Source organism: Apaloderma vittatum, unplaced genomic scaffold, assembly GCF_000703405.1.
Source record: "Apaloderma vittatum isolate BGI_N311 unplaced genomic scaffold, ASM70340v1 scaffold23784, whole genome shotgun sequence".
NCBI classification, from domain to species: Eukaryota; Metazoa; Chordata; class Aves; order Trogoniformes; family Trogonidae; genus Apaloderma; species Apaloderma vittatum.
The window spans coordinates 38,711-49,867 of NW_009711325.1; the positions used below are offsets into that span (position 1 = coordinate 38,711).

At 36.3% G+C, this 11,157-nt stretch overlaps 1 protein-coding gene across 1 annotated transcript in view; it reads right to left on the reverse strand.

Annotated features, from left to right (window-relative positions):
* Window positions 1–11,157, reverse strand: part of NUP205 (nucleoporin 205kDa) — a 51,553-nt gene that overhangs the window by 37,754 nt on the left and 2,642 nt on the right. The window contains 7 exon segments of the mRNA XM_009867619.1: window positions 1,245–1,420; window positions 2,214–2,378; window positions 2,543–2,771; window positions 4,697–4,856; window positions 5,753–5,897; window positions 6,854–7,025; window positions 8,002–8,144. Coding sequence (XP_009865921.1) covers window positions 1,245–1,420; window positions 2,214–2,378; window positions 2,543–2,771; window positions 4,697–4,856; window positions 5,753–5,897; window positions 6,854–7,025; window positions 8,002–8,144 — 1,190 coding nt within the window.

The following is an 11,157-nucleotide window of genomic DNA, read 5'->3' on the forward strand; positions in this document are numbered from 1 at the left end:
CCTTACACTTTGGCCAGGGTAAGCCCCTGCAGCGCTACTGACTCGGGGAGTAGTGGCTGGAGAGCCTCATAAATAAAGTTCCCAGTTCCAAACTTGTTTGCACTTGATTGTTTAAGCAACTTCCATAAAATGTACCTCACACATTCCTCATATATTCCAAAGATTCCTAAAGGCTACTGTGTCTGTATTACAAAAGACACCATGGCATGGAGCCTTCTAAGGGTGTCCAAAGCCTGATAACGACGTGGCAAGTGCCGTATGCAGGCAGCCAGTCCAGCAGAAATACAGTTGTAGAGTTATCAACATGAACTTGCTTGAACTGACATTATACTTGTTCAATGGATATCCTGTGGGTTAAAAAGACAGCTTGAAAAAAAACATGCAATAACAACAGATGAGAAATAAATTGGTATTAAACCTAGAAGCCATCTATGGTGTGTTCATAAACACCCTCAAAGATTCTTAAGGTTCAAATATTGTTTTTCCTGCCAATATTGTCCTCATTCTGTGAGGTTACAATGAAGAAAAATATATTTTTAAACCCTTCTTTTTGCACATTGAAAAAAGTAATTATTTGGCAATTCCAACTACAGCTTAATACAATGAAGGTCACAAAATAAAGCCTCCATCTATTAAATGAAAGCAGTTTCATTTTCCATGCCTAGAATACAAGGTCTTGCACAAATGAAACCATTTTAATTGCTTAAAACTTCTTTTAAAAACCCTTTTGTAGCATTTCTGCTGTTCTAGTGAAAACAGCTGCTTATTTTCCCAACAATTGATATTACCGAAAAAGCAGAATCCCTCTCCTTAAATATGAAACAGATAATTAGTAAAATAATAAAACAAAAGTGAGAGGGGAAAAAAAACAAAATGAAAGTTAACTCAGTGCACTACTCTGTATCAAAAGAAAAAAGCAGCAGCAACAACAAAAAAAATCGATAACCACATACATTGCCTTCAATTTCAGCCTCCATTTTAATCATGCGAACAAAACCACTACCACCACAGAAGCTTGCTTTTCAAATCTCACCACCCTGAAGTGTTTTAAAAATCACATTCTACTTCTAGGGTGGAAAACAAACTGTAAATCATACGCATTCTATAAAGTCAACAAGTTTTATGAGCTGCAGCACCTCGAGCTGAGGGTCGTATCTGAATCTCTGGGCTACCTGTCCTAATGTTAGAAAAATAGACAAGATGCTCACATTCCTCAAGAACCACTACTCACACAAACAACTTACTTTCATTGGCATGAGTGCAAGGAAGTCTGTGACGAGGTTATGAATTTTGCGAATGTAAAATTCATCCTGGTAGAAATTTTCAGAGCCCACAACAGATTCAGTGAGGAACAAGAAGACATTATCAGCAATCGCTAGCTCTGCCATTGCTTCATCCGCCTCAGTGAATTCTGCAAGAGCTGGGTAACAACAGTCACGAGAGAGGGGAAAAAAAATAAATTACAATTATCTGCTACCAAATGAAATATATTTCAGAATACCTGGATGACGTGCAAATCGACCTGCTTCTATGAACTGTGTTTTTTCTACTGTACAGGAGAACACTAGACTGGAAAAGGCAAGTTAATGTCAGGTGATGATCTCAACTTTCCTCTTTAATAAGCGTTAACAAGTGTATACTCCACCTACTCAATCAAATCCAAGGTTGTGAACCAAGAATTACAAACCAACCTTAATTAAACTTTTAATGTTTACATTTTCTTTAATGGATATTCTGGAATAGACTCAATTCACACCAAGTAGAAAGCCTGGAAAGCTTGTGAAGTAGAAAGAGATTAAAAAAAAATTAAAAACAGATTTATCCATTCCAAGATACTGAGGCTTAACCTTTACAGATGTAAGACGTCTTAAGCATGAATGTATTGTCAATTTAGGTGTTCAAATGATACTAAAGCTGCTAAAATGCAACCTTTCACATTTTTCAGTATATTAAAATCTTTTTCACTTCAATGAGACACTACGCAATGCTACCTTCTAGTAACCAATTATTTCTAAATCTGTGTACATTTCAGAGCAATTCAGTTCTCCACAACCAAACTCACGTGCTGAGAAAACTTTAAAAAGGAATGGCAATGGCAATTTTATCATTACGGTAAATACTAACACTTCAAAAAGTTAACAGATACTTTGACTTGCACCACTCGCAAGCTCTGAATACCAATGTGCAGCAACTGCACTTGAGGGTAACTTAACCTGTCACATCGGACAATTGGGATATTCCTCGTAATGCCAGCGCCCAGGCTAATCGAACAGTAGCTTGCAGGCCTGGTAATTTCCAAGGCTGAGACTCCTGAAGACGAGTGTGTATCGTTGCTATATACTGTCTTTCTGATAGCAGAGGGAGCCGGTGCATCAAATCTTGAAGAACAACAAAAACAAAACACAACACCAACACCCAGTAAATGAATGTGAAAACAAACCAGTGAAATCCCACTGATTTGATCCTGAACGATAACAAAACCCAGTTAAACAATTTATCCATCTGCACAAAATAACCCATTTGGGCAACCTGCCAGCATTACCTTCACGATCCTCCGTGCCTTGTTCCAGAAAGCTGACATCAAAGCAATAAAGGAGAGCCATGAGAAGGGACAAGTTCACGCTGTCCAACGAGCCATCAGCTTCCACTGTTACTTTCTCCAGGTAACTTATGAGGATGAGGGTGTCATCCTTACTCAGGGGTGACTGGCAGGTCCAGACGAACAGACTTTCAGCCAAGGACTGTCGGCATTCTTTAATGAGGTCAGAAACCTTTAAAAGAAAAACCGACCAAAAAAAAAGTTAGTATAAATATTCTGGCAACATGTTCGATTTGTCCTTCTCAGTCAATCAGTATGACTAGGTTAAGTTACAAATTACTCTAAAGACAGCAGCTGCAGAAAATGTTTTTAATTGCTAAATAACATGTTTTTAATTGCTAAACAACAAAAAGTCACACTTCTGCTTGTTAGATGCATTCATATTCCCATGTATTTCACATGAGGTGACCGTATACAAAAGCAGTATCTCTGCCAACATCAGGAGGCATGAATCTACACAGAACTTGTGCAGTTATAAACATATCACACATTTCCAGTCTCTAACACACAACTGCACTGGAAGCTACATCATGATAAGGTCATAGTCTTCCCCTTGCCCCAAAAAAGAGATGCCTTCAACTGACTATATGAATACATAACTTTTAAAACACTGAAAAATAGGGAAAATACTTACAATTAGAAATTTCTTCCCCTAAACAAAATATTTATATCAACTTTAGAATACAAACATAAATGAAATCTATCATCCACTATTATATACAGAACAAATATCATGCCTGACAAAGGCTACCAAGCACTTTCATACTAAAAATTTTTTTTTCTTTTTATCTGGCAAAATATTGCATGATATGATACAATTAAGTACAATGGCTCTTGAAAACAAAGTCTGTCTTTTTTTTCCTAACAGTTACACAAAAAGATACCTGGTTAGAAACATTTATTTCATTTGTTAAAATTCAGCTTGGGAGGAGGAATGAAGTTAACTGCCTTAAGTCTGAGGAAAACAGCAGAAATTTAAAAGTAAAAAAAAAAATACAAGCCACTAACAGCCTTTCAAAACAATCTTTGTAAAACTGTGGAATTTTTAGCTAAATTACAAGTTTTTAATAACATTCTTGCTCTATATCCATGGTACCTGGTTAAATAAAAAATAGAGCTATAAGCACTTGTTTTCCAATAAAATCATATGCTTGGTGATAGAGAAAAAAATTTCAACATTTAACACAGCAAGCACAGACTCTAGAGGAATAATAGTTCTAACGAATACAGAGGGAAATATAGCCGTCCATCTAAAAGGAAGAGAAAAAAAAACTTCTAACATTAAGTATTAAATTAATTTTAAGTGAAATTAAGGTAATTGAGAGTAAATAAGAAGGATGTTCTCTGCATAGTTTCTAGATTAATAGCAATAGTGTAAAACTAGTTCTTTATTTGGTGGAAAACAAATTGACTGATTACAACATAGAATAGTTTTTAGACAGATCACCTATTAGAAAGAAGTTCAGAAATTAAAACAATAATATTTAAAAATCTTCCTTCTAGGAACATACTGTGCAGTTAGTCACAGTCTCAATTAAGTTCAAGGATTAGAAAAATGAGAACTCATTTTCAAGCAATTCTCACTTTGCTGTTAGAAATGCTTCTGTTAATACGAACAGAACTGGATTATTAAAAAGAGCATCATTTGCCTGATTATACTTGCTTTCAACCTGTTCTAATAATTTGTGAATTTTAGTTTCTATTTTTATTCAGATGACGTTTATAATAATAGCAGTGAAAGCATATGATTTAATATACAATCTTTAGGAAAAAAAATTGAAAAAATTAACATAGTGCAAATATCAAGCTTACTTCCTTACTGTACTTGATTACAATTCTTCACTAAAGATAAGGTATGTCCTCGCATCAGGGAGAAAGAACAAAACAGAAACACAGTAAACAATGTGGATTACACACTGGTACAACACAAGCTGCGGAGTAGTTACTATGATCCCTCAGACAGTAATAGAGCTTGCAAAGGCAGAGAACAGAAACTAGAAAGTGGGGGAAAGAAAAAAAAAATCACTTCATCTCTCTTAACCGTATTCTAAGCTGCACAGCAATTCAAAAGAATGTTCGCACCCAGTGAGTATTTACCTCTTTGCGATGTTTCTCACTGCCCAATCCCCGCTCTCTCTGGAGTTTATCAAATTCGTTGTTCAAATCGATGTGAGACACAAGAGTGAGGATCTTCTGAGTCAAACCTTGCTCCATTAGGTCATCTGTAAACTGCGTTGTCATGGACACTAACTCTTGGCTATAACGGAAAGAATACAATTTTAACAATTAATCCTGCCATACCCAGTCACAGAGGAAGTCTAAGTTATTTAATCTCATCAACTGTATTTGCTGACAGAAAACACAAATATGTTACAGACATAAAGTAACTTAATGTGTATTGCTAACTAAGCAGTGCCCTCTCAAAACACTACGCTAAATGGACACAAAGTCTCCAGATAACTGTAGGTTCAGGAATACGGAAGAGGAAAACACAACATGGTTCAGCTAGTTAAGATTTCTACCAAAATTTAAAAGTACTATACAGAAGACGCACGTAACTCACAAGCTCACAGCCTCTTTCTTATTAGTAAATGCAACTGTCCAATCACTCTCTATGGAAGTGCTGGAGCTAGATCTAAAGCAATCTATTCTACGTTTCCGAATTTGTATTTACATTAAACATATCTTTTAATCTTTCTCTACTCAAGCAATCCCTGTGCACTGGAAAGAGAAAGTGCATACTGGCTTCTTTTTAAAGTAAAAAAATGTTAGCATATTACATTCACCAGTAGATAGTGCACCCATTTTAAATAAAGGCAGAGGCACAATTGTCTGTTTCGCAGGACAGGGGAAGTCGGAACACAGTAAGGGCAGAAATCCAGTATCTGAAATACTTAATAACCATCACTACTTAGAGCAATGCTGACTGGGAGGGTGTCTGAAGCAAAACACTGCCAAAAGTTGAAGCAGCATGAAAGAACAGGAAGTAAAAGGGATAACCCAGTAAAAATAAGAAAAAAAGAACATTATGTTTCAAAAGCATAATGAAAGCAGCTGCATCAGGTTATGAGGAACAAACAAATTTGAGAATACTCATATTCCCTTGAGCCTAATCAGTCCTTAAAGCCATCAAAGCAAAAACCGGATACAGACCTGAGTTCCAATGTCCATGACTTTCCTTGGCGTGACTGAATGAGGGTTCGTAGTGAATTGGCAATGCACCTTTTTCCATCCCAGTACAACAGGACAGCCACGAGACCTCTTGTAAGGCCAGGAAAATGAGGTTGCTGATGTTCTCCTATGGAGTGAAAATGCGCAGAATAGTCACAGGAAGCTGAACATGCATGCCTTGATAACAGCTCTATTTGTATTTCTAATTGAAATGCAAGTGTAGCATTCAAAGCAACCCTGGTCACTTTGATTTGTTACAGGCTGAAACAAAAGAAATCACAGATATTTTGAATGCTATTTTAAAATTTTATATTCAACTATTAAAACGTAAAAAAAATTAAAAAGAAATATGAAGTGCAAGTCCATAAATATCCTAGTCCGAATGGTATTTGCATCTGATATCTACCCGTCTTAATAATCAATCCAGGCTCTTTGTCAGCAAAGTATCTTTTCTACATTCAAAATGAAAATGTGTCTGAATTTGTACTGAAAATTCAAGATCAAAATAGAAAGCAAGGTTGACTCAAAAACAGCTTACCACAGGCGACAAATTCACAAGCTGCTACTTCAATTAATTTTTAAGAAGTTAATAATGAACAGTAGCTGGTAATAATAACTAGCAATTACATTTTAATAACTCTGGAATCAATTTTCTACAAGCAAAGTACATGTCACTTTCCAGAATATTTCTCTTACTAATCAGTTCTTAGAATATGATCCAAATAGTTACACATCAATATGACTCTAATACATAATTTGAAGAACCAATACTACTACAGTGCTTTACAGAAAAATTCTCAATCGATTCTTTTTATACTATTTTTAAATTCGATGATAACATAAATCATAAAAATGCCTCAAATTGCCCCCCCTTTTGTAATAGCTGCATGAAATACAAACATCAAAGCTCAGAACGCTGTTATCACATTACATTACAGCAACAGGAAACATCTTTTTAAGAACATTGTACATTGGGAAGCTAAGGCCTTGACCAAATCATGCATTCATATTAGGCACAGACTTAAATAAGAAGGCCCTATTTCAGTTGTATTTCTCCAGCTCTCAAATATTTTCCCTTCTCACCAGCTAGAAGGAGCTCAACAGCTGCCAACTCTCCAATATCAAAGAGGTCACTGAGGATAAAGGCTTCTCTGATGAGTTGCTCTGGCAAAAGCCTAGTTCCCTGCTGACCCTGGATAGCAACCCCTTCTGTACTTGCTTTCTGAACTTTCTCATGCTGTTGAACATTCTTTGACTGCAAGAGAAACAAGCATCGGAAGTTACTCAAAATGCCAAGATAAATACTGAATAAAGCTTTACACATAAATGCTCCCTCACAAACACAGTTCAGGTTTGGCTGTTATCATAAAAACAAAGGCAGCGTTTTTCAACGCAGAGATAGTAAAGGCATCCTAAAAATGCTTCACACTTGCACAGTAGCAGTCTCCGTGGGAACATACCAAAAATAACCTTACACAATCACTGCTTAGTTTACTCAGAATAATGAAGACTGAAAGTAAATTTTGTTACAACTCTCAACAGGAATTGGTATCATCTCAGTGAAAGACATCTGCGCTTTGAGCAGAGCTGTTGCATTACTCCAAAGCACTATTTTCTGCTTCGTTCTTTTTTCTATTAAACTCAGACGCTAAAATATACTGATGAAACTCTATAGATGATTGGTAAATTTTCTTATCAGATTAAAAAGCCATATACTGTTTCAGAAGCAATAGCACTGAAAGAAGATATATTTCTAGTTTCTACCTTGCAATCCATCAGCCAAGCACCAGTATGTTTTTCCACATCATCTCACATTCTTAACAAGATACATTCTATATTTTATAAATTAATGTGTTCCGTGTATTTATTAATCTGACTGAAGTATAAGCATGGAACAAGACGAGACAAAATAGGGGGTTTTTTGTCTCTTGTGTGTCCGAAATAAAGCACAAACCTAATACTTGACTGATGGATCATCTACTACTTTTACTATTCCTTTCAAAATAGCATTCAAATAATGAGAGCAGAAGAAAGTTGTAGATAAAATTATCCTGCACAAGACATAAAATAACAGCAGAACAAGAATTCTGTAACACATTTGTGTTATGTACTGTAAAAAACTTAGAATGAAAAGAATGGTCAGGGCCTAAATAGTATATAATACAACAATTCAAAATAGATTAAATCATCAGCTCTCCAATTCATCCCACAAGAGAATATGAGTCCAGTACCGGATTCCTGAAGAGAGAAATGAAGTCAGATTTGTGTTTCTTTAAAACCTGGTCAAGGCGATGAATAGCTTCAGGTTGCCTTTTCCAAATGGCATTCATTACAGTCTGCCACATGTCTTTGTATGGACCCCACAAGCTGGCAGCTGAAAGAAGAAATAAAACAATGTGATTGAAACAGAGAAAGAAATAAAGCAAATTATTTATGCACTATTTTCAATAAGTAGACTTTTTTAACTTACAGTTCATCTCAGCTTGGCAGCATAAATCATTATGCCCATCAAGCAAAGCACATTTTCCTTTCTTAAGGCACAAAAAAATAACAGCAATGGTCTGCTATAAAACCTAATTGCACTTAAGCACCTAGAGAGGCAGGGAACATGATGTATGCAGCTAACTTCTGGGGCTGAAAGTTATCTTATAAAGATATTTGATATAAGGTCTGTAATCTTTCATCCTTACACATCTAAGACATTCCATCCACTTTGTTATGATAAAAGAATAGCTAAGAACTAGACAGCAGACCTTCAATCTGAATGTAACTCAGCAAGGCAGACTTCATGCTTTCCATTTCTGGCAGAAAAATCCAGTACAAAGAAACACCTAATATATGAAGGACTGGAAACGAGTAACAGTGCTATCAGAATTTATCACATCATTGCATTAGTCTGTGTAGGAAAAAAAAATAAATTAGAAATCAAATATGGAAGATTAAAGGCAATACTACAGAAGAAACAAAAGTCATAAGCCTAAAACCACTTTCTTTCGCATTAATCTTTCTTGTTTCAAATAAATAAATACAAGCACTTTTGATCTGTAAGACACATTTGCCGCTAATATTCTGCACAAAAGGCTCAAATATATGAATTTCCTTTACTAGAAATAGATAGATAAATATAAATAATTACCTGATTATGTTTAGAAGAGATCGTATCATTTCTGGAAACTAGCAAGTACAAATGTAAAATTTAAGAGAAGTCTGACCCTACTCTAGAAATACAATCTCTCCTCTCCTTCAACACTGAAAAAAAGGTTTCCTTTGCATATTTCAAATCTGAGTTTCAACACTAAAGCTGAACCATCTCCTCCTCACTAGAAGTTGTATCATTCAGAATCCAAAGTCTGTAGCATGAAGACTGCACTAGAAACTTCAGGTCTCATAAAAACAGCACACCAAACTAGTCTTCTGACTTCAGCTAGAACCATTGTCTAAATCAAACCCCTTAGAAATGGAAAATAATTCTTACCATCTGGCACTAAAATACTACTTCAAAAAAAAAATCATAAAAAAACGTACCATATCACCAATCGCATTGCTTGCCTGCAAGTTACCATGTAACAACCACTGCCTCGCTGCAAGTACTGTTACATTTTTCAGAGCATCTTCTGAGATAGTCCCTGACCCAAAGATGATATAAGCTCGCAGCAGGTTTTGCATGCTGCAATTTTGCTAGTGGAAAAGCTGCTTCAAGAGGTTGCTGCCCTCCTTCACTCAAAACCACTTCTTCCCAGCTGTGCATATGCTTGCTTCTTTCATCCTGATGGGCTGCATTATAAGCCCTGATAGTCAAATGATCCAAATTAAAGGAGAAAAAAAAAAGTAGCAACAATTTTCCAGAGTTCTTCTACTCTTGTTTTTTAAAATCAGAATATTTCACTAATACAGGTTAAAAAATATGCCTGCTAATCATAAAAACCACTGGAAGAGCACTGCCTGAAGCACAGAGGGAAAGAACAAGTGGGTAGTGAACAGAGATCTCTGAAACTGGCTCTGTTTCTAGAGAAATGATAAAACAGAACTATGCCTTGTAGAGCAGCCTCTATAGATAAAATACTCGCCTAGCATTTCACCTAAAACTGGCTTAACTTTTTTTTTTCCTCTTCTTTTTAATGTACAGGTTAACACTGTGGCAAAAAAAAAAAAAAATCAAGTTATCCTCATGTAGCTTGTTCTGACCAGCTCTAACCCTAAAGATACACCTGACTGGGTGCAAAGGTGAACATATCCACACCTCGTCTTGACTAGGCTGCTTACGTTACGACAGCCAGTAAGAGGTAACTACTGAAGTGAAGATGCCCCTCTCCTTCAGAGAATCAAGACACCACCTCAAAGTAATGCAAAAAATGCTACATGAATGCCCTGAATAATCAGGCTGCATAAGCCAAGTTGAAGTGTAGGGAGAGAGCACGTCTCAGGGTGAGAGCACTGGTTTCAGCCAGTTCTACCACTACCTAAGGTGTTTTGGAAGCAGCAAACCAAATGAAACTTTGTCAGTTTTATTGTGTTGCAAAGGAGGAAAATGCACAAAAGAACAAAAGCAAAACAAACCCTCTGACCCCAAACTCAGCACTAACAAAAACTATTCTAATTTACGACACAATTAGCAGTGCCAGTAGAGAACCTGAGAGAATAGCCTGTAGAAAAAGGACAAATCTTTTGTCCTTTTTAAGCATCTGAGAGTTTTAGTCATACAATGTTACCCCTGCCTAGACAAATTCACTAAAAATAGTTACTACTGGATAAATAATTTCATACTCCAGACTGTAAGTGGCTCTCCCACATAACTTCAGAGTTCAGAGATTTACTTCTACTCAAAACAGTCTTTTCCCTCTTATTAAATTACTGCTGGAGTCCAACAGCAGCAGCAATTTCCAGTGCCTGCCAAAAGCTGTTCAACTGTTTCCCTGGCCCATTTGTTTTCTCTTGTCCCTACAAAGTAATTCCTTCACACCAGCCCAAATACACGTAGTGTATGTAAGGCATTAGAACAAATTAAGGATCTGACTTTTCTAACTGAAAAGTAATCAAAAAAAAAAAGTTTGTTTTCAACAGGATCACATCTACAACTCAGTTTGCTCTGTGATGGCACAAGCTATTCTAGGATGAAAAAAAGTTTGGACTTCAGCAATCACACTTTGTGCTGTTCCTATTATGACTACAGTTTTAGAAAGGCTGACCACCACATCGGGAAGTAAGCAGAGGCTGGGTTGCTTCTTTTGGTAACTACAGCGGTTCACCCTTGTGCCTGAACTTTTTGCCAAGTTATAGACTTGGCTCTGCTATGTCTGTCCCCACAAACACCATATTAAACTCAAGGTAAAATCTTTCTTAGTTCTAGTGCCACATCTGCTTTAACTTTTTTAGGGAGAATCATGCTT